Source organism: Trichoderma asperellum, chromosome 1 (assembly GCF_020647865.1).
Source record: "Trichoderma asperellum chromosome 1, complete sequence".
Lineage (NCBI taxonomy): Eukaryota > Fungi > Ascomycota > Sordariomycetes > Hypocreales > Hypocreaceae > Trichoderma > Trichoderma asperellum.
In genome coordinates, this window is record NC_089415.1 from 7,040,812 (window position 1) to 7,062,609 (window position 21,798).

The 21,798-nt window shown below is 49.1% G+C and overlaps 8 protein-coding genes across 10 annotated transcripts; 5 read left to right on the forward strand and 3 right to left on the reverse strand.

Moving 5' to 3' along the window:
• Positions 1 to 220: 220 nt before the first annotated feature.
• On the reverse strand, positions 221 to 679 carry TrAFT101_002247 (uncharacterized protein; the record flags this gene model as incomplete). Its single annotated transcript, XM_024903678.1, has 1 exon — positions 221 to 679. One exon carries the CDS (start codon positions 677 to 679, stop codon positions 221 to 223), a length of 459 nt encoding a protein of 152 aa, XP_024763370.1.
• Positions 680 to 2,734: 2,055 nt separating this feature from the next.
• On the forward strand, positions 2,735 to 4,379 carry TrAFT101_002248 (uncharacterized protein). The gene is made up of 3 exons (XM_024902427.2): positions 2,735 to 2,944; positions 3,006 to 3,104; positions 3,204 to 4,379. The coding sequence occupies exons 1-3, from the start codon at positions 2,878 to 2,880 to the stop codon at positions 3,947 to 3,949; spliced, it is 912 nt and encodes a 303-aa protein (XP_024763371.1). The 5' UTR covers positions 2,735 to 2,877; the 3' UTR covers positions 3,950 to 4,379.
• A 496-nt stretch (positions 4,380 to 4,875) lies between these two features.
• TrAFT101_002249 (uncharacterized protein) lies at positions 4,876 to 8,991 on the forward strand. Of its 2 annotated transcripts, XM_024910554.2 has the most exons (4): positions 4,876 to 5,388; positions 5,442 to 5,481; positions 5,560 to 5,679; positions 5,765 to 8,991. In XM_024910554.2, exons 1-4 carry the CDS (start codon positions 5,343 to 5,345, stop codon positions 8,685 to 8,687), a joined length of 3,129 nt encoding a protein of 1,042 aa, XP_024763372.1. In that variant the 5' UTR covers positions 4,876 to 5,342; the 3' UTR covers positions 8,688 to 8,991. The 2 variants fall into 2 exon arrangements, with proteins under 2 accessions (XP_024763372.1, XP_065982646.1); XM_066126543.1 differs by having other exon boundaries at positions 5,442 to 5,679; positions 5,765 to 8,990.
• Positions 8,992 to 9,624: 633 nt separating this feature from the next.
• Positions 9,625 to 11,958, forward strand: TrAFT101_002250 (uncharacterized protein; the record flags this gene model as incomplete). The annotated part of the gene is made up of 2 exons (XM_024903679.2): positions 9,625 to 11,288; positions 11,370 to 11,958. The coding sequence occupies 2 exons, from the start codon at positions 9,625 to 9,627 to the stop codon at positions 11,956 to 11,958; spliced, it is 2,253 nt and encodes a 750-aa protein (XP_024763373.2).
• A 1,243-nt stretch (positions 11,959 to 13,201) lies between these two features.
• Positions 13,202 to 14,745, forward strand: TrAFT101_002251 (uncharacterized protein; the record flags this gene model as incomplete). The annotated part of the gene is made up of 2 exons (XM_024909657.1): positions 13,202 to 13,319; positions 13,394 to 14,745. The coding sequence occupies 2 exons, from the start codon at positions 13,202 to 13,204 to the stop codon at positions 14,743 to 14,745; spliced, it is 1,470 nt and encodes a 489-aa protein (XP_024763374.1).
• A 69-nt stretch (positions 14,746 to 14,814) lies between these two features.
• TrAFT101_002252 (uncharacterized protein) lies at positions 14,815 to 16,531 on the reverse strand. Its single transcript, XM_024901815.2, has 5 exons — positions 16,343 to 16,531; positions 16,056 to 16,291; positions 15,790 to 15,983; positions 15,381 to 15,723; positions 14,815 to 15,272 (listed from the first exon to the last, which is right to left on the reverse strand). The coding sequence occupies exons 1-5, from the start codon at positions 16,476 to 16,478 to the stop codon at positions 14,958 to 14,960; spliced, it is 1,224 nt and encodes a 407-aa protein (XP_024763375.1). The 5' UTR covers positions 16,479 to 16,531; the 3' UTR covers positions 14,815 to 14,957.
• A 421-nt stretch (positions 16,532 to 16,952) lies between these two features.
• On the reverse strand, positions 16,953 to 18,566 carry TrAFT101_002253 (uncharacterized protein). Of its 2 annotated transcripts, XM_024910555.2 has the most exons (3): positions 17,584 to 18,445; positions 17,165 to 17,497; positions 16,953 to 17,092 (listed from the first exon to the last, which is right to left on the reverse strand). In XM_024910555.2, the coding sequence occupies exons 1-3, from the start codon at positions 18,433 to 18,435 to the stop codon at positions 17,060 to 17,062; spliced, it is 1,218 nt and encodes a 405-aa protein (XP_024763376.1). In that variant the 5' UTR covers positions 18,436 to 18,445; the 3' UTR covers positions 16,953 to 17,059. The 2 variants fall into 2 exon arrangements, with proteins under 2 accessions (XP_024763376.1, XP_065982647.1); XM_066126544.1 differs by having other exon boundaries at positions 16,953 to 17,497; positions 17,584 to 18,566.
• Positions 18,567 to 20,037: 1,471 nt separating this feature from the next.
• On the forward strand, positions 20,038 to 21,636 carry FGAOX3 (Chanoclavine-I aldehyde reductase fgaOx3). The gene has a single exon (XM_024907872.2). The coding sequence runs from the start codon at positions 20,492 to 20,494 to the stop codon at positions 21,578 to 21,580; it is 1,089 nt and encodes a 362-aa protein (XP_024763377.1). The 5' UTR covers positions 20,038 to 20,491; the 3' UTR covers positions 21,581 to 21,636.
• The last annotated feature ends 162 nt before the right edge of the window (positions 21,637 to 21,798 follow it).

Consider the following 21,798-nt stretch of genomic DNA (forward strand, 5'->3'; position numbering starts at 1 on the left):
CGGACTAAGATGTATCCACGGTATTTCAGAACGAAGTTTGACTCTGGCAGCGGAGTACATCCGTAACGCTCTTGTCGGCGCTGTCTTGGAAGCCGATGCCGCCAATGGCGTTGGTCAACGATCCGTATCGTGGATGAATTGACTGTTCAGCGTCGTATTAGCACTCATGTAGGACACACAGCCAAACTTGTTGACAGACTGATATCTTCCAACTTACCTTTTACCCTTCAGGATGGAAGTTTGCGAAACCGCCGCCAAGAGTCTTCCTGTAGTGTGCAAAGTCGATTCCTTGGTTAACGCAAAGAGTTGGTGCAGGGCAAGCTCTCGCTGTCTGGGTCTTGGTGATTGTTCTAGTCGTGACGACCGGCTCAACTAACATTATGGTGCGGCTGGTGATTGTGGGATGGGTCCTGTTCCTGGTGGTCGTTACTGTCACCGTAGTTGGCCTCACGATGGTAGTGGTTCTGGTCTTGATAAAGCTCCGATGAAGAGGCCCAACGGCCTCGCAAAAAGCAATCGCCAAGGGGTCTCCAAGGAGAAGCTCGGCAATGACATCCAGAGCAATGCATTCAAATGTTTCGAGGATTCCTGGCAGCACCAGTTGAGGTGCTAGAGAAGCAACATCTGAAGTAGATGGTATCAGGGCCAGAGGAGCCAGCGAAGAGAATGTGTGCTTCATGATGGAATTCTGTGGTTCTTAAGTGAGTTGTAAAGGTTGGCGATGAGCCGACATGGCAAACAGATGTGGTCACAAGCATGCCATTATATAGTTTTTTTCCCCCTCTACTCTTCATCTTGATTTTTTGGCACACGTTGGTTACCATATAATTCATGTCATGATTAGCGATGAATTGAAATGGTTACATGTAGTCTACGTGATATTGACAACTCCTCCTACCATTTCCATATTGTTTATTAGCATTTTGATATACCGATCCTCTGCGCATATAAGGGGTAATTTAGAAAGAGAACAAAAAAACATCACTTGATGTGACCAAGACTTAATATTCGTTTCTTGGATGCATGGGACATGGCTGAAGGATGAGACCTGTCAAATGAGGGCAGATAACAGATCATACTAGTACAATTTCTCCGGTCTTGCACTCTGAACAGCACACAATTGCCAAGACAGTTTAGAGCACTCAAGGAGCCTCCAGATAGCCTTGTGTTGAGGCACATCTCACCTGAATAATGCCAAGACACGTTGGATGTCTCGTAAATAATCTACGACAGAATTTATGACCTAATCTGACATCTCTAAAGTCTTAAATGAGGTTAATGCTGCTACTACATCGTATCTACAGGTAGGACCATGACCCGCATGCATCACTTCCCAGTGTTTAATTCAATATCCGTTTTTGTGAGTCTCAGGCTAAGGCGCTGTTAGGAAGACCAGGTTCAAGCGGCCGTTGTTTGGGTTCGGTTCGGATGGAGGAGGCTAGTATAGCACCCCGGTATTAACAAGGGCATGCCGGTCTCCAACTTCTTTTGATGAAGCTGAGATGCCGTTAGTCAGGAAGCAACTGTTGAGATATTATTTCATCCGAAGAAGAATTCCCCTTGCATGAAGGGTATCATCGCGGGCTTTTGTTTTTTTTTCAGCTCATTCGCATCGCGTGCTACCGCATGAATCAAGATTCAAATGCCTAGAGTCTAGTTGTTTAAAAAGGATTTTCAACTAAAACTAATTATTAGACTGCATGTCAGATATGAAGTGAAAAGAGCGCTCTCTCATCCTCGACCACGGTACTCTCGCGTTCATTCTTCGTCGTTATTTATCTTGTTACTTTGATATCTTCAGAGCGCCGCTTGGTATTTGAGCTTACCTCTGCCTACGGGTCATTGCTTGTTTTGTGATCACCAATATTTTAGATTTGGACCATGTAATTTTTAATTCACTCTACATATATTTGGGTTAAGAAGAGGCAAATATGGTAGATTATTTTACTGACATAGTTGGATAGTGTACAGCGCCGCTTTGGTCTAGATTTGTAGTCCAATCCAACCACCCTATATAGGAGACGGGAGATGGCTCTATGCTTTTATTAAATTGACATTATATCTCGACCTCTACAATAGTCTCTGTAATCTATACCACCTTAAGCGATGTAGATGTGATTGCACACCAAGCGAGTAGCGATTCGCGTCTTGTAAATGCTGATTAGACTTGGTGAAGTTCGCCGCCATGCCCGGGCTTGTATTTAATGCTTTCGATCGGTTCTTACAAATTCAACTAGCAGAGAACTAAATATTGTTGTTTTTATAATAAAGAGGTAGCTCTGTGCTACATGGGACTTTTATTTATTTGGTGATGAATCTCAGCTGAGCCTGGTAATATGGCTCTTGGCTCAGGGAATTGAGGGTTTGTCTGCTCCGTACATTCTCTACCAATTGGCACCAAATGAAGTTTCACACTGAATGCTATGCGTGCTTTCATTCCTTTTAAGAAACAAAAAAAGAAATTAAAAATTCCCAACTTCAAACTATTTTGCCAACCTCTGAGATATACTTACACATATATCAATTGGCCTTGATAACCGAAAAGTGTCTTATATGATTACATCTGGCGTAATGTGCATAGCCTTCTGTGCAGTACTCCGTACTACAGTATTATTTCGGCGGCAGTGTCTGCAAGCTTGCCCAAATTAGCCGGTATTCAGCCGAGCAGACGCAAACGCCTCTAGATCGAATCCGCCGTTAGCTCAATGCGAGCAGCTACACGTTACAAGCCCATTCCAGCACCAGTTCTCTCTTCGAATTGCAGCTTCTCGCTATCGCCTTTACTCCAGTCCGATAAATAGACTCACAAAATTTCCAATAGCTATCGCTGAGGCCCATTCACCACTTCGGTATCAGCGACAACAGCGGCGCATCAAGATGGGCAAAAAGAAGCGCGGCCATCCCGATGTCGAGGAAATCCTCTCCCGACCGTGGTGCTACTACTGTATGTACATCATTCGAGCCGCTTTGGCTTCGTACTGTAGCTGACCGTTTGAATCCTTCAGGCGAGCGTGATTTCGAAGATCTGAAGCTCCTCATCTCCCACCAAAAAGCCAAGCACTTCAAATGCGATCGATGTGGCCGGCGATTGAACACCGCGGGAGGTACGTTTCCAAACGCGCAAAGTTTACAAATAGACCTGCGTTTATCTTGCTAGATGGAAAAGCTGAGGGGAAATGCTTGCTAATTACTGTTAAACTCAGGTCTCTCCGTCCACTTGAACCAGGTTCATAAGGAGACGCTAAGTCAAGTCGAGAATGCACTGCCCAACAGGCAGGGGCTCGAGGTCGAAATTTTTGGTATGGAAGGTATTCCACAGGAGGTTCTGGAGCAGCACCGAAACCGAATCATTCAGAATTTCTACCAGGCACAGGAAGATCGCAGAATCGCGACCGGAAATCCGCCGCCGGGCCAATCTAAGAACCCAAGAAAGAAGATCAAGATTGAGACGGCGGAAGAACTGCTCAAGAGATTTGCTGAGTACCGCGCTCAACGAAAAGCGGTGGCGGCGAACGGTGGCGTCATGGAGGGTGTTGTACAGACAAGCACTTCGTTCCCTCAGCAGGGGTTCAATCAACCCGGCTTTCCTGGACAGCAGCCGCACGGGCAGGCTCCCTACAACTTTTCGACAGACTCTCTTCCCGCGCGGCCTTCAGCAAATCTGGCCGGCGCACCAGGTTTGCCCCAGCGACCCACACAGCCCGGCTTCTGGAACGGCTCAGCCCAAGCTGCCGCTTCTGGCGATGAAATTGATCAGCTGATTCGCATGGCCGAAGCTGGCGTTAAGCCACAGAAGAAGCCGGAAGAGGGTGATGAGGCAGGCGAGGGCAAGAGCAAGAAGGAAAAGGACAAGAAGGGCCGGATGATTTACGACGACGCAGAATTTAGTCCCGAGGAGAAGATGGCGGCTCTATCACGCTACGCCTACACACCGCCAGTGGGAGCTTAGTCCTTACCCAGTAAAGCTACAAAGTAGGTATCGCCATTCAGGGCGGGGAGGAGTACAACTCACTCTTGGTGGAGAATAGGCACGCGAATTGCAGCGCTCGTTTATAGGTATGATGGTTGATCTCACTTTCACAAGGATAGGCGTCAGGGACTGTGTATAATACAGAGGGTTTTTCATGCTACTACGGGTTATGATGCACCAGTAGGCAGATCTCGCGTGGGAAACTGAGATGTATCCCATGTCACAATGATACTAATATAACTATAAATTTTTGGATGAACTCGCAATTGGAGGGATGAATCATTCGAGTTGACATGGTATGCTGCACAAATGAATCATGCTTCAGGGCTCTCAGGTAGTAGATATAAGATGATGGTGCTGAGGCATTTAAACTGTGACTTATACACAGCAAGAAACAAGCAATTATGCGAACCAAGTGTCTCTCACTCTGCCTCTTTGCATCGGTGTACTTTGAAGATGCCACAGCTGCGATGCTCGTATCTCAAGTGTGCTGGTCTTGGGGCAACTAGTGGGCTACAAGATGAAAAGGCGGAATATAAATCTTTGTCTAATTGTGCTACTTGTCACTTCTTGGCACGCACTAGTTGTCCCTTTCGGCCTCCGTCTTGAGCATGCTTGCTCTCCCCTCTTGCTGATCAGATTCAAAATAGGCATGCTCCAAAGGATCTGACCGCTTTTCTCTATGCCCAACCGTTGGTCTGTCTGATACCTACATGTACTCTGATGCTACTCTGTAGGTGGCTAAATCTGCCACGAATCTCGCAGAGTTTATAGGGTAGCAAGGCACTAATTGCTAGCAGCGATGCTTGATATGCTCTGAAGTGGAAACTCTGTGCCCAAATGTGGCTACGCGGTGGGCCTGGCGCAGCGCTAGATGTTGTCCAGGCAACACCGACGCCTTTTCGCTCCCTACCGGGGTCAACAAAGCGTCGCTTGCCAGCTAGGCCATGCATATTCGTGCTCCATACTGGTGCGAGACCTGCTTGTTCAGCCTCCGCTAGGACATGAGCTTGGCCCATTCGCTCTCTCCGGTTTGCTTTATATGCCTGCAGCATTGTGTTTGTTTGAACTTCTATTAGATATCTCCTACTGCGAATCCGTAAAGCTGATCTCGAAGCGTGGCCGTCTGGGGCTGGTTTTTGTCTTTTCTCTATATTTTTTTCGAGTCTCAGCGCTGCCGGCCCCTCTCCCCTCCCTGGTCACCGATTATCTATCTGCATCTGTGGAAGCGACTTGACCCGGCATCGTTCGCACTGACGGCCAATTGAACTGAGATCTGTAACGTCTTCAAGTCGAATCCTTTGCATGCGGCAGAATACATCATCGACGATACGCTGGCTGGAATAGAGGCCAGCCTTGGGAACCGTAAATCATGGCCGACGACTCAGACGCTGGACAGTCGTCCATCACCGTTGCCGGTATGTGCAGCAACCCCCGTCCATTCCAGTGCTTAGCTAACGCAATGTCTCAGTCCGAGTACGGCCCTTTACGATCCGAGAAGCTGCTCAACTGTATGGCAACTCCATCAACCAACCCTAGCTTTGTGCTTTGCCCGCGACCAAATGGATGCTGACGGGCGTGAATTCAAGGCAGCGGAATGACGATGGCACTATATTCCTGGGCGACGGTTCTTTTGCTTCGGCACCGACCCCAAAGCTTCACCAGCGAGGCATCAGAAACGTTATCAAGGTTGTCGACGATCGTTGCCTGTATGTATTGGTCCTTTCCTATGCTTGGACTATGTCGCCAAGCTGTGTATATCCATCAGTTGACTGACGTTCCTTTCTGCCATAGAATATTCGATCCGCCAGAAGATAGCCCTGTCCAGAAATTCTCCCGAACCGTCATCCCGACCACGAAAAAAGTTAAAGATCAAGTGTTTGCCTTTGATCGAGTCTTTGATGACATGACAACGCAGGCTGAGGTCTACGAGGGGACCACAAGAGCCTTGCTCGACAGCGTACTGGATGGATACAATGCAACCGTCTTTGCCTACGGTGCCACCGGCTGCGGCAAGACGCATACAATTACCGGCACGGCGCAACATCCTGGCATTATCTTCTTGACAATGCAGGAACTGTTTGAGAAGATTGACGAGCGCAGCCAAGAGAAGCAAACTGAGCTAACTCTGAGCTACCTGGAGATTTACAACGAAACGATTCGTGATTTGCTGGTGCCGGGCGGGAGCAAGGTCGGCTTAGCTCTTCGCGAAGACAGCAACCAGGCGGTCGCCGTGCCTGGGTTGACCAGCCACCGCCCTCGAGATGTCCAAGAAGTCATGGACATGATTGTCCAAGGAAACGAGTACCGAACTGTATCGCCAACCGAAGCAAACGCAACGTCCTCACGATCGCACGCCGTGCTGCAGATCAACATTGCGCAAAAAGACAGGAATGCTGATGTTAACGAGCCTCACACAATGGCAACTCTGAGCATTATCGATCTAGCTGGCTCTGAACGTGCTTCCGTTACCAAAAATCGCGGTGAGCGCCTTACGGAGGGCGCTAATATCAACAAATCACTTCTTGCCCTTGGAGGTTGCATCAACGCTCTCTGTGACAAGCGAGGAAAGATGCACGTCCCATACCGCAACAGCAAACTCACTCGACTCCTCAAATTCTCCTTGGGCGGTAACTGCAAGACGGTCATGATTGTCTGTGTCTCGCCATCAAGCGCCCACTACGACGAAACCCAAAACACCCTGCGATATGCGAACCGAGCCAAGAATATCCAAACCAAGGTCACTCGCAATGTTTTCAATGTCAACCGCCACGTCAAAGACTTCTTGATCAAGATTGACGAGCAAATGGCCCTGATTAATGAGCTAAGAGCACAGCAGAGAGACTCTGAAAAAGTTAATTTCGCCAAGTTCCGAAAGCAGTACGAAAAACGAGACGCCATTGCACGAGAGGCCACACAGAGACTTCGAGCTGCATATGATAATGCAAGCGTAGAGCGCCAGGAGCGTGTTACCGCCTTGAGAAAAATGAAGCACTTTGAGAGGCGCATTAGCCTGCTGTCAGCGTGGATTGCGGCCTTTGACACTGTTGCCAATCGGAAGGAGGGCGAGGAGCAAATGCCGCAGGGGCTTAAAACTATCCGAAGGACAGCTGAAGGAATTCTGCTTGAGCTGGAAAACAGTAGATATCATAGCCATCAAAAGTTGGAAAAGTCGACATGGGAACGCCACCTCGATACAGCCTTGGCTCATGGCATCAGACAACTTGAACAGGCTGAAGGCGCCGACACTGGCGAGATCGACACCTTGACGCGCGAAGCTGAGCTTCTAAAAGCCAACTTCAGTCGTGAGGCCTACCAGGAAGTTTTGGAGCAAGAGAAGGTGGGAGATGCCGCGATGATGCAAGTCGTTCTCACAGCCCAGTTCGAAATGATGTCCTCCCTTTCTTCTGTTATATCAATGGATGAAGGGAGCGCCGTGGAACATGCTAAAGATGTCATATCTCGCCTACTCCAAGATGGACTCACAGCTGCATCCCAGGTGGTCAAACCTGATGGCACCTTACCTGTTGTTCCTGACGCACTTCCACCGAGAAGAACCCTGAGGAAGAGAAAATCTTTGTCTGCCTATCGGCCTATTGCTCCCCCGGCTATTGTGGCCGTACAAAACGAACATGTGTTTGCGAGTCCCATGAAGTCAACGCCGAGACGGCGTAAGGCCCTCGGCATGCCGAAGAAGGGAGTTAGCTTCACGCCCGTCAAACGAGCTACCAAGAGTCGAGGGGTCAGATGGAGGGATGATGAGACGGAAGACGGAACACTGGAAGACTTTGAGAAGACGCCACAGAATCTATTCAGCTCCTCTCCTCCCGCGCAGCCGTCGCCAGTTGTTAAGAGCAAGATTCCCTCCCCGCCGTCACAGTTCAACAGCACAACTAAGGATGATGCTATGAATAACGACACAATGAGCCCGGATTCCGATGTGCCGAGTGTATCATCGATCGCTAAACCCGGTAGATTTCAGGCCGGATTCCTTTCCAGAGGCAAGCGACTATCGGCAGAAGGTAGCGGGCTGCCTGTATCATCATCTCCTCCGACTTTGAGCATGCATTTGCGCTCGTCAAGCTCTCCCGACGTAGAGAGGACACCCCCTCTGAGATCCCTCGACGTTCCCAAGACAGAGAACGGGTCACCGCTATCCTATAGTAAGGTGCCGCGGCTCAGTCCTCAATACCATCCGCTGCAGACGGTCATGGATGAGAATAACCCCCCGAACGCTTCTGGCTCCGACTCAGAGTCAGGCACAATTGATATGCGCAAACTCCGCAGCGCCATTGCTTCAAAGAAACCCCGGAGGATTGCTATCATGACCCCAACTTCGGTCCCTGTTGCTAGAAGGGTATCTTCGATTGGCTCTGCTTCCGGCGACAGGCCAGCGCCGCGACCTGCCATGCCAGTCTTGGCCAGTGCTACGAACGGCATTTCACGCCATCGCAGAGGAAGCCTGGAGCTCCGAAAGAGCCCACCGCTGATGTGCGCACCATCAGACTTAATATCGGACAACCTCACTGCGGGCCAAGCAAGACGGATGAACATGGCGGGCAACATGCGACTTGAGACTCTAGGCGCGGCCCAGCGCGATAAACCCGGCTTGGAAGCGCCTCGTCGCGTCACTTATAGTGTTGGAGCGAACGCTGCCGCTACAGGCGTATCTTCACACAGAAGGCTGGATAGCCGAGGAGGTATGCCGATAAGATAAAGGGCTTTACTACTCGCGTCGGCTACCGACCTTGCTTTTGTTTTCCTTTACCATTACTTCTGCCATTATACTACACCGGCTTCTCATATTAATTTCGTCAGAGTGTACTTTGTACTTGCTGCCTTTTCACATCTTAGAGCAATAGATAGGCGCTTAGGTTTGTTGTGCTTGCAATTGTAAGATGAGATTTCAGGGTACAGGCGTCTCGGATACAATACGACCATGGATCGGCGTATGGGCTTGATTATTTTGTATGATTGCTGTATGCATACTTTTAGAAGTAGAAATGACTTTGAAGACTGACTTTTGGTCTGCCTTCGTTTGGTAGTCTCCTCTTTGCTCATAATGCTCCGATTGATGCGTGAAAAAGACAATGTGATTGGTAGTTTAGTTTTGATCTTGAAGACGGGCTCCATTGTATTCGGCAATCGTCGCCTTAGAAGAGCTCGGCGCTGACTAGATCATCTCTGCATTAATCATACCTCATAATGTTGTAGCAAAGGAACCGGCGTATATAAAACCCTCACTCCCCCTTTTTATGACACATGGGATGTAATACTGCGTTGGTTTTTTTTCCCCCTCCAGTTCAGTCGCGTTCTCAGGCTAGACAGTATGTAAACCCCATATTAGTACGGTGATAATTCGAAGGATCTGGCCATCTCAGCACAGTGCTTCCGCCTTTTCGATGCCGCACTTTCATCTAAAGATTTGCTGATATCCGCACATCCGCCATCCGGCCTTCCGCCGCTTTCTGCATGCATTGAGGCTTGCATTGAAGCTTCGGGGGAAATAACCAGTCAGTTCAATTGGCGAGCGCTGTTTCGTCGGCCGCATATCCGCAGCGTCGCATTTCCCATTCTGAAGCCGCCACTGTTCTATATCCGGCTATCCTTTCTTTCCGCACGCTGCAAGGGGGAGGAGGAGAGGAGGCCTTCAGATGGACCTCGACCATGCGTCTGGATCAGAGCCAGTTCGCTACATCCGCAGCCGCATTGCCAATGCGTGCGATGGATGCAAGACGCGCAAGGTAAAGTGCGATGGGAAGCTGCCGTGCGGATTCTGCGTTGCGAGGCAGAGATCGCATACATGCCGCTATTCACCGCAGAAGAGGCGACGGCAGTCGCAGCACCAGAAGCTGCCAAAGTCGCCTCCATCGTCTGTCCGGGAATCGCGGGATCGGTCGGCCAGGGGCGGGTCATCGGTGCGGTCGCCGTCGCCGATAGAGACGCCGGGATCGATGGCAGCCTCGAGGCGCGTGTCTTCGGTGGCTGGCCCTTCGTCGCCGGCAATGGGGAGTGAAAAACAGCAGAGTCGAATACTTTCGTTGTCATCGGCTTCGGCGCTGCACCAGATTCAGGAGCCATCCGTGGCGGAGGACGAGACTGAAGTGCAGCGAGAGGCCCGACTGCTGTGTGACGCCCATGGGAAGCTGACCTTCATTGGCGACTGTGCGCCGCTGTCCTTTTTCCAGTCGGTGCGGAGGCTCGTGACGAACAGAATCGGTCAGAATGCCTTTGCGCCGCAAACGAGTGGATTCTCGGTCCTGGAAAATGCACCGGCACGACAAACCAAGCGGTCTTTGAGAGACCCGAGAATACCGGAAGTTCGAGCTGCGACTGTTGCACCCGCTGTGTCGACGTATTTGTCGACGACGGCGAGTTTGGTGGACTTGTTTGACAACTCAAAGCTGCTGGATGACTTGATCATATGGGCAAACCTGGAGCAGAAGCCAGATAACGTAACAACGATAATTCACTTCCTTGTTCTCGCTATTGGGCTGCAGGCGGATGACGATGCGCTGTCCCAGCAGTATTTTGAGTATGCTCGTGATTTGGCATACACCGACCTGAGCGACAGTCTTGGCGTAGAGACAGTTCAGGCATTCATTCTGGTTACGATTTACATGTTGTGCTCGTGCCAGATCAACGGGGCTTTCCTCTTCTTTGGCATTGCTGCGAGGGCAGCCTACTCAATTGGCCTGCACCGGACCGAAGTGAACGCTCGATTTGGACTGGATATTCATCGCCAGCGAGATCGCCTCTGGAAGAGCCTGCGTGTGCTTGACCTCTTCCTTAGCAGCTCCATGGGACGGCCGCCCTCGACATCAGACGTGGATTGCACTGTTCCGTACCGTGCAGTGGATGCTGATGGGAATGAAGTATTTAACTTGCTCAATGCGTCTGTGCAGATCCTGGTTATACTGGAATGTATCATCTTGGAGATTTACTCGCGCAAGAAGATTTCTATGCGGTTAACCGAGGGAATCTCTCTTCAGCTGCGCGAATGGTCCGGACGATGGCTCAGTCCGCTGAAGGATATGATTGCGCAGCCCGCGGACCGCAACGAAGCCCAGGTAACAGGAGCTTGTCAGGTGCTGTCGTCATATTACTACGCGGTAATGCTTGTGTCACGGCCATTCCTGATGTACGAGCTCTTTCAGCGGCTTACGGATGGGTCGTCTGCATCAAACAGTAGACCGGCACTTGCTTCGGGACGATCAAAGTTGGCGGACGCTTGCATTGACGCTGCGAGCTTGATGGTGGACCCCGTCTTGGACTTGATAGAAAGAGGCATCCTGAACGGGAAAGCTCCTTTACTTGTGTGAGTACTTGTACAGCAAATATTGGCTATTTTTTTTTTTTTGTCCCGTACTCCCTAAATCATGATGGCTAACGACTGCAGCTCGTGGCTTTTCGCTGCGTCGCTTGTTCTTGGTGTTGGTCTTCTTGGCGGGTTCAGCCGTATCCTGGAAAAGTATACGCGGATGTCTATACAAGCCATGGACCACCTTGCTCAAAACGATGCCCATGCGCGGCAATACTCCCTTATTGCTCAGTCGCTGCTCACAACGGCGCTGGAGCATCTGGAGAGACAGGACCTTCAGGATCGAATGCGCCGCACGGAAAACTCGAGTCATTTGTTCGGCCTAGTGGCACCGGATGCGAGATCGCCTCTAAATAAATCCCCGGCGCCGCTGAGGGATATCAACTTGCATGCCAAGACTCCAGATGCGGCAGCGGCTAATGCTAATAACATCCGCGCCTCATTGGATAGATCTGTCTTGCAGAGTCAGAGTTTAGCGAGTGGGCCGTCTCCTCGAATGGGAGAGATGGATTCCATGTTCTTGGGTCTATCGGAGCCGATGCTGCATACACCTGATACTACGTATTGGGACGGGATTGTGGGTAACGACGACGACCCAAATTCTGCTCTAAATTTGTTTCCGTTGTTGGAGACGGGAGGAGGTATAGATTTGGCCCACTGGCTCTAACTTATGCAATGTTTGATGAGATGGCCGGGATCTTGATCGAAAACCGATTCATGGCAGCTGTCTAATTTCCATTTTTTTTTAGAATAACTAAGGTCACGGAAAGTGAAACAAGAGGACGGGCATAGATAAGATGATTCTTGGAATGGAGATCTCTAAAACGCAAGCTTAAAATACAGCTATTTCGGGATACGATTACGATCTGACGTGATCAATGATATAATCTTGCCGAGCTGCAATATGAAGGAATAGACATCAAGCGTTTCGTTGTAACGAGGAAAAAGATCACGAAAAATCTCCAGAAAATTCAACAAACAGGAAGCTCGTTTCAGTCTCATTAAGTTTTCCGTCATGGATGAAAGCAACCGGAGGCTTTGAGAAACGTCGCATTTGCTGTTGCGTTCATACTGAGTGCTCGGAATAGGATAGTAACATTAGTCGGCCCGGAATAGCTTCTAGTACTATGCACCCCATAATTCTAGAAACCAATGGGCTCCTCAATTATGTCCGTCTTGAATGCGGGGTTTTGTACTGTACTGTAAGAATTCTTTTTCGAGCAGGGCGATACGACATCAAGTGGCTATTTTTGGTAGAGAAATGGGAACAAATGGTCGATCCAAATATCTGACTGTCGATCTGCTGCTATTCATGGGCTACGCCTTATGGATAATCCAATCCAAGGCGGAATCTTCTATTTGGATGAAGGTGCACTGCTATCCAGAATAAGTGCCATTGCTAGTACGCACACAATGGCACACAATGGCACACACGTAATAACTCGGATTTCTACTCCATATTGTTTATTCTCGTCAATGGCATTACCGGGAAATTCTATCCGGAGACAGCGACATCAGCACTATTACAGGCTTTGCGCCTCAATGTTGTGGGGGACGAGCAAGGGTAGGACCGATAATCCCTGCTCGCTGAACAAAGCCGCCAGCGAATTCCCTCCTGCTGAAACAGGCAAAGTCGTTCGACGGCGGGCAGCAGAGAATTGTTCCTATAGATGGATTAACTGATCTTGGGTCCGGTAGCTCTCTATGTAGTTCTGTCATCAGATGGACGTCCTGCATGAGATCCAGGGACTCAGGAGTCGAGGTGCCTGGACAGCGTAGCATCGCTGACGGCATATATATGGGACTGGGGAGAGCTCTTTGTTTGCTGAACCTGGTCGTGAAGGCTTGTCTAGACAAATTGATTGTTTGTGTAATCTGGTAAAAAGAGAGATACAGAGAGAAAAGTCACAATGGTAAAATACTCAGTCCCTGCGTCTATACTGCTGTCGCAGTCATTGGTGGCGGCGAGTCTCTACGACTCATATGTGAGCTTGTCATTCGAGCTGATTGGCTTCCCTACCTTTGCTGGTGAGTTGCATCTGCATGATAATGTCTTTGAAGCACACGTGCATGCGCTGACTCGAATATTTGTTCTTCTATAGGAACCAGGAGCCAGCCCAATGCCTTCTCCCACAATCTGATGCAAAACTTGGCCGACCTTCAAGGTAGCGGAGTTGTCGTTCGAGTCGGTGGAAACTCTGGTGATCGTGCCATCTACGACTCTACCTTGACCACCTCCACAGCCAGCTCTTGCCCCAAGGCCGACCCTGGTGCATGGCAATGCATCGGAAAGAGCTTCTTCGAGTCCTATGGCGGATTCCCTGCCGGCACCCGCTACTCTCATCAGTTCAACATGGGCGCCTACAACTCGTCCGGATGGGCCACTCTGAAGTCGACAGTGCCTCTGGCTTGCAAAGCACTTGAGGGCCAGCTTGAGTTTTGGGAAGTTGGAAACGAGCCGGATCTGTACATTGGAAGCAGACGTCCCAGCAGCTACACCGCCGCCAACTACGCCGCCGAGTGGGTGAACACCACTCAACACTTCGAGAGCTATCTCAAGACTGCATGCCCCTCCTTGGGCGGCAGAATCAAGTACATTGCTCCTTCTTTGAGCTCCCCTGGCGCCAAGTTGAAGATCAACGCCATCTTCCCAGATGAAGGCAGTAGCGCGACCTCAAAGATCTCACAGGTCTCTGTGCACAACTACATGGGCGGCGCCACAAGCCCTGGCGTTACTCTGCAGAGCACCCTCATGAGCCACACTGCGGTTGTCAACTCGATTACCAACCATGTCAACTACGCCAAGACCTCTACCATCAGTGCTGACTACATCATTGGCGAGCACAACAGCTTGTACGGCGGTGGTGCCTCTGGCCTCTCTGACGTCTTTGGAGCTGCTCTCTGGGCTATGGAGTTCTCCCTCTATGCTGCTTCCACTGGTGTTATCAAGCGTATTCACTTCCACCAGTCCGTGGGCTCTCCTTATGCCGCCTGGGTTCCTTCAGGCACCCTCAACACCAATGCCCCGTACTACGGCAAGCTGGCTGCCAGCACCTTCTTGGCCAACTCAAATGCCATCGAAGTTCAGACTCTTGCTTTAAACAAGGATGCTGATAAGGATTCTGGATATGCCGCTTACATCAACGGCGAGCTGAGACGCGTCGCTGTTCTTAACTTGAGACAGTACAACTCTGGCTCTGGCACCCGCCCCAACCAGACCTACACTGTCCAGGTCGGCGCTGGAACTTCTTGGAAATCTCAGCGTCTCACTGCAGCTGGCGCTACCGACAAGTCTGGCGTTACTTTCAACGGCTTCTCCTACGATGCTAACTCCAACGGTCTGGCCCAGCGTGTTACCAGCCAAGAGTCGGACAAGGTTATCCAGGCTGACAGCAACGGTAACATTACATTTACTGTTCAGGACTCCGAAGCCATTGTCCTGATTAAGAAATAAAGATGATGTCTATTTTTCCGTGTATAAAATTAATGGTGTGGGCTTGTCAGAGATGAAGACAGCAGGCCTGACGCAATATGTATATATTGAATTAAAGAGAAATTAGCCTTTATGTTTTTAACGAATGAATCTGCACACGATTTGAATATAATGTCTTTTTCTTGATAAAATGTCTCTTAACGTCATAGATTTATAGACACTGTGATATTTATTTATTGAATCAATACTTGCTTCTCTTTTTTCAACTTCTCCACAAACTCCAAGGGGACCTTCAACGTCTGCGCAACAATGTCTGGTGGGGTCAGCGCGAGCCATTGTGTAAGTGAAATATCGGCCACGCGATCCGATTTGTATATCTCGATCCAGACGAGGTCCTCCGTATCTGAAGTGTTTTCGATGTAGTGTCCCGAGTTGTCGGGGAATGCTGCCGTGTCACCGGCGCGAAAGTTGAAGGTGCGGGCGGCGGCATTGCCGATGAAGACGGTGGCTTGAGCGGTGCCTTTGTGGAAGTAGAGCCATTCCGCGGCCTGCGTATATGTGCACGTTAATTCATGCTTTTGTTTCTTCATCTCATTGTAGAGTTCATTGTTCAAAGTGAGGGTAGGTAATATTTGTGAAATCTAGAAGATACTCACGTTTGGATGCCAGTGCAACTCTCTTAAAGCGCCAGGTTTTAACGTTATCAATGCTGCAGCGATCGTCTTGCTAATTGGGAAGTTTGTCGAATCGATCTTGTGAAGCTCGCCGCCGCTCCCACCGATCTTCTCAGGAGAGTGCTGCAATGTTCGATAGACGAAGGAGCTATCGCCAGAGAGCGGTGGAGAGGCTCCTGTGACGTTATGTGTGCTAATCGTCCCGTTGATAATGTAAGGGTCAGCGGCAGGGATGGAGTCGAAGACAGACTCATCAACGCCAAAGTTCTTTGCTAGAACTGAGCGAGGGGTATGAGCGATCCAGTCGTCGACGTGGAAAGTGGTGCTTGACCATGTTAGCCTTTGCCGTGCTCGTCAAACAACATGCATATATATGAAATGGGAGCCTCACCCAATCTTATCAAAATCGCCGTCATCGAAAACTAGGAGGAATTCATTCTCATCATCAAGGCCCTGTACTGAGTGTGCAACTCCCTTAGGGAAATACCATATATCGCCGTAGCCGAGTTCTGCAACCTCGTACCCGCCATTCTCGTTGACGGCCGACACAGTTACGTGGCCAGCATAGACGAAGCCCCATTCGGCCTATTTCTCATGTTAGATTGCTGTGGTTAGCCCAAGTCCAATGATAAAGCATAAGCTGTTCCCTCTGCTTACCACTCGATGCCAGTGTAGCTCTCGAATAGCTCCCTTCTCCAGATGAAATTGAGCACCAGCAACATCTTGACTTGAGGGAAGATCGGTGACAACTTGCTCTCGAACCCAACCGCCTTTCAAGATACGCGTTCTAGAGTCGGAGAAGCTCCATTTGAGGTTTGGGACAACGCCGTTGTCCGTGGACTGCTCACCCAGATTATTGGGATTTTGCAAGTCCAGCTGATGGTTGGTGCCGCCTTGCAGCTTCTGTTAGGACATTAATACCACTGTATGGGAAAGGAACATACCTGAAAAAGGGCCACCCTTTCCATCTGGACTGATGGGCTCTCCATCATCGAATCCACGACTCCGTCCCTGGAGTCCAGGTGCTGCAGATGCGCCAATGAGGCACAGAGCCAAGACAGACAAAAAAGTAGTTTTCATTTTTCGAACCAGGGCAATTGAGAATCGAAGTGAGCGAGAAAATCGCCTGCCGCAAATGCCATTGGAGAGTATTTACATTCGGAAGTGAGTAGGCTTACTAGACGCCAAGCATACAGTTAACCTTGCGAGTAAGCCTCCTTCCAATGTAACCCTACCCTTCCAGCTTTCATAATTGCGCAACGCCTTCCATCACGTAACATGAGCTACCAATGGCTATCTTGGCTCTCCAGAATTAGCGCTAAAATGGCGGAATTATTGCGCAGATTCAGCTGCTGGTTGCACAGATCTGGAAGTTAATGTGGGTTACTATTGGTCATATGGCAACCAATGCTGGTTTTGTTAAAAATGTAGGGTCACAATATTGAAAGCTGAATCGGAACACCTTGCATAATGAGGTCGCAGATAATATGACGCCATTGTGTAGGACCATGATTTAAGTAGCAGTATATGCCGCGGCGTGAGACGGACTGAATTCGGAGGGATAAATAAAAGTCTTGATTATATAACTCTAGGGATTAATATAGCATCTATGACAAATACACTTTGCGCCGGGTTAACAAAAGAAAGAATTGAAACGCTGTCTATATCGACCGCATTTGCTTCATATACCAATCCTATCATCTGAATTAGCGAATCTTTCGTTGTAAACGTATTCAGGTGCAAATTGCTCCATAAACACTACTTACCGTCTCAGCTCCTCCAGCCATAATCTTGATGCCCAGAAGTTTTGGAAGCAGCAAATCCGGCGCTTTTCTGGCATATGCCTTCGCATCTTCGCTCTTTACCTCCTTGTTGAAGATCAAGTTTTTGGGCAAAGTGGGATTGAGCACGGCAGGCCGACCAATGCCAACGATGTCGCACGCGTCCTCTCGAAGTGCGCTCTCCATAGCCTCACGGCTGCGAAAGCCGCCCGTTACCATTAATGGAACATGTCTGAATCTCCCACGGATCTCCTTTGCAAAGTCAAGGAAGAAAGCTTCGCGAGACAGAGTGCTGGCTGACTTTGGCCCTTGGATCATCTGAAGGCCAGTGTTAGAAAATTTTTTGTGCGACGCTATACAGGCACAGAACGCAAAGAACATATGGAGATTTAATTGAAACTTACCTCTGGGTCTTCATACGAACCGCCGCTGATCTCAAGGAAGTCGACGCCGGCGCCTGTGATATCTTCCAACTGCTCGATGCAAGCCGCAAGCTGCTCTTTGTTCCTGAAGTCTGCACTGTTCAACTTGATGCCGACGCAGAAGCTCTTGGGAACAGCCTCTTTTACGGCCTTGATAATATCGACAATGATCTTGGCTCGTGCTCTGGGCGATCCGCCAAACTCATCCTGGCGATGGTTAGACGCAGGGTTCAGAAACTGAGACAACAAATAACCGTGAGCCGCGTGGAGCTCAACGCCTGCGAAGCCCGCTTCAGCCGCCAGCTTGGCAGTCTCAACAAAACGAGCAATAACGTGCTGAATATCCTCAACCGTCATCTCTTTTGGTGTGCCAAACTTGATTGCAGAGGCGAGCTTGGCAACAATGCCATCTCCTAAATGCAGCGGGATTGCGCTGGGAGCAATCGACTTCTCAAAGAATCCCCTCTTGCCGGTAGAGCCAGGGCTTTGCCGTCCTGGGTGGTTGATTTGCATGATGATAGGAGTGCCATTATTGGAGCTCGACTTTGCCCATTTCTTCCATGAAGCGAGGGTCCTCTCCCTGTCGATGGTCTCATCGGGGCTAACATCCCAGGTACTGCCGAGATATCTCACATCTACTTGAACATTGCCTGTGAGGACTGATCCCCATCCACCCTCTGCCCACGTTTCATACAACTTGAGCACGCTTTCACTAGGAAGATACTCCTTGTCTGCCCAGTTTTCAGCCATGGCGGCTTTGGAAAGCCGATTGGGGAGCGTGAGACCGCATGGGAGCGTGATTGGCTCCTGGATTTTGAGTTCGGAGACTGTCATGGTGGCCGACTTTGCTGGCTAATAGTGTGGTTGGCACTATGTTTGCATATAGGACCTACGAGCTCTTCATCTAAGTCCTTCAACTGAAATCTTTTATATCTGAATATTTTTTTTTCTCCCCCCTATTGAGCACATACTGTATATGAATCGTGCCTCGGCATAGCCGGTCGCGCCAGGCTAGTCAGGGCCCCATATCTATAGCGTGCGGGAGATCTTTAGCGGAGATCTTCCAGCGGAGTTTCATCTGCAAATTTGCTCTAGAAGATTAAATTGGAGCGGAGTACGGGAAAAATCTGGCTTACAAACTACGAAGTATGGGAAGTCGAGTTTGCAGTAGTTGATGATTTGGCAACCCCAGTTGCTGATAACAACTGCCGGATGGGGCGGCTGCTGCTATCATGCGGTCTAGCAATAGGCTTTACTTCCCTTTAAAGTACTTAATTGTAGTGTTGTCGTGCGTCGCGATCTAGAACTATGCCTAATAGTCCGATCGCGAAGTTATATTATTGGTCATGTCTATAAGCGGATGCACAAGATTTTATCTAGATGTTGTCAATGCCCCCTAATACTATGGAGACTTTGCTGTGCCTGATAGCGGGCGTAAAGGAAGCCCAGCACCGGGCAGTTTAGAAGAAACCGTATGATATAGTAGTGGGTTGTCACATACGTATTACTGCAAGCTGTTCTAACGCTACAGGATGTTATATAGCTCGAATACTATATCTCTACCTCACGCTTCATTTCCAATATGTCTAGGGGAGGGGTCAAGTCCTATTAGATGCATCCCATTGTGTATGAATAGGAGTACAAATCTGTATTTAAATCTGAAGAATACATGTAGCAGTTGTCGAATACTACGACAATCAATCCATATACAGGCTTGTCTTCTTCCATTGGACGGAATAAAACTAGCTAGGCGCCGTTTTTGGCTTCTGCATATCAACCCACATTAGCCTATTCAGTTTGTGGGGTGATAGTTTGCGACAGGTCATACTGGATATGTTCTAACTTGGTCTGATAGACATCTGTAACATACTATGTACATCTGTAACATACTATGTTGTCAAGTCTTTGAGTAAGAACCATAATAGAGGGCTGATACTGCTTGAGTAATTCACCTTGTAGCCGATCACATTCAATGCAAGAGCCACTGCTTTCCATCTAGGTGGAGTTGCGGAATTTGGCACGTGGGAACTGATCGTAAGACGCAACGGTTAAACAGCCATGGTTATGGAGACTTTATTATGCTTGGCCTCCGCCTGATCGATCGACAATTTTGCCGTATCTGCAGAGTAATTTGTCAGGCTCAATATCCTCGGTTATCTCGCTTTGTAAGGCGGCCCAACAACGCTTAGCTGGATTATACAGAATCCTCAATATTCGGCGTATCTTAGCCCCGATCTTGGTAATCAAGAGGCCAGAGTATACTGGAATCCCTCGTGCCTAGCGTTGTTCAAAGCTAGAAATAAATAGAAACCTATGTACTCTCTGAGAAAATCATAGTTTAGCCTCGGCTGCTGATAGAAGTAACCGTGTGGAATTCTATGGATATTTCTCACTGAGAGCTTCCCATAACTGCCAGTCAACCAGTGGGGGTGAAATCCGTCGCAAAAATCCCTTCTAGCTTCGGCCTGAGTCATGAAGTCTGCATGGAACTTTAGTGCCAATGCAGCGCCATTCCATGGCTTGGATGACCGAATCCCATTTTTACATTCAAGGCGACCTGCTGTATCCGCTCTGGCTCACATAACGTACTAATAAAGGTTATTTTCGATGATTAGCTAAACATCGAACGGTGCCGAATGCCGGATAGTTAGTTATAGATGTCCAAAGAAATATACAATACTGCCCGCAGCTCGATGGTGGGGTTCGGATTTATAATCTCTATAATGGCGCAATGAATACTACTACTAGCTTGTTTGAGTAGGATAGCACCATCAAGGGACGGAGTTGGGGCTCAGAAGAATATTGATAAGAAGGCGGAGCCTCCCGTCTGTTCAAAACTCTCAATTCTCCTACTGCAGTGATAGGACAATTAAGCAAAACTACCGTCAATATGTCAAAACTTTTCACTCCTCTTAAGGTGGGCCGCAGTGAGCTCGCTCACCGAATTGCCATGGCGCCCATGACCCGATACAGAGCCGACGATAACCATGTTCCTCTGCCTACAGTGAAGGAATACTACGCACAGAGGGGAGCTGTTCCCGGCTCGCTGTCTATCACCGAGGCCACGTTCATTTCTCAACAAGCTGGTGGCTACGCAAATGTTCCTGGAATCTACACGCAAGAGCAGATTGATGCTTGGAAAGAGGTTGTTGATGCTGTTCATAAGCAAGGATCGTACATCTACCTACAGCTATGGGCTCTAGGACGTTCTGCCGACGCGGAGATTTTGAAGAAGGAAAGCAACTCAGATCTTGTTGGTGCTAGCGATATACCAGAGTCTCCTGATGCTGCTATTAAGCCACGTCCCCTCAGACATGAGGAGATTCTTCAGTACATTGAGGACTATACACAAGCAGCCAAGAACGCTGTTGCCGCCGGATTTGATGGCGTAGAGATCCACGCCGCCAACGGCTACCTGCTTGAACAATTCATCCAAGAGCTTACCAACAAGCGAACCGATCAATGGGGTGGAAGCATTGAGAACCGGGCACGTTTTACGCTGGAGGTAACCAAGGCAGTTGTTGGAGCTATCGGCGCAGACCGGACTGGAATCCGCTTCAGCCCATTTGCCGACTTTATGGGAGATATTACCTATGACCCGATTCCCCAATACGAGTATATTGCCGAGCAGTTGAAGCCTTACAAGCTGGCTTATGTACACTTGGTTGAGTCTCGCGAGAAGGGCAATGACATTACGCCAGTTATCAAAGCCTATGCCAATACCAGCCCTGTTCTTGTAGCCGGAGGATTCCAGCTCGAGTCTAGCAAAAAGGCCGTTGACGAGGAGTACAAGGACTACGACATCGTTATTGCAATTGGTCGACCTTATACTTCCAACCCAGATCTGCCGTTCCGGTTCCAACAGGGAATTCCTCTGACGCCGTACCAGAGAGAGACGTTTTTCGCTGCCCAGCAGGATAAAGGCTTTCACGACTTTCCTTTCAGCGAACAGTTTACTGCACTTAAGGCGCAAGCATAGATACCTAGCGTTGCATTATCAATGTTAATCAGTTAAAACAAAAGCACATATTAAACAAGCTTAGTAATTTTATCAATTGTGTTTTCATCTAAGCCTCTTGCTTCTGTGGGTCATCGCTGAAGATTATGATGTATTGGTCATAGGACGTGGCTTAGTGACAATCGTAGGACCTGACGCCTGTTAGACCCTGAAATAGGCGAACTGAAGGATCCGTAGCC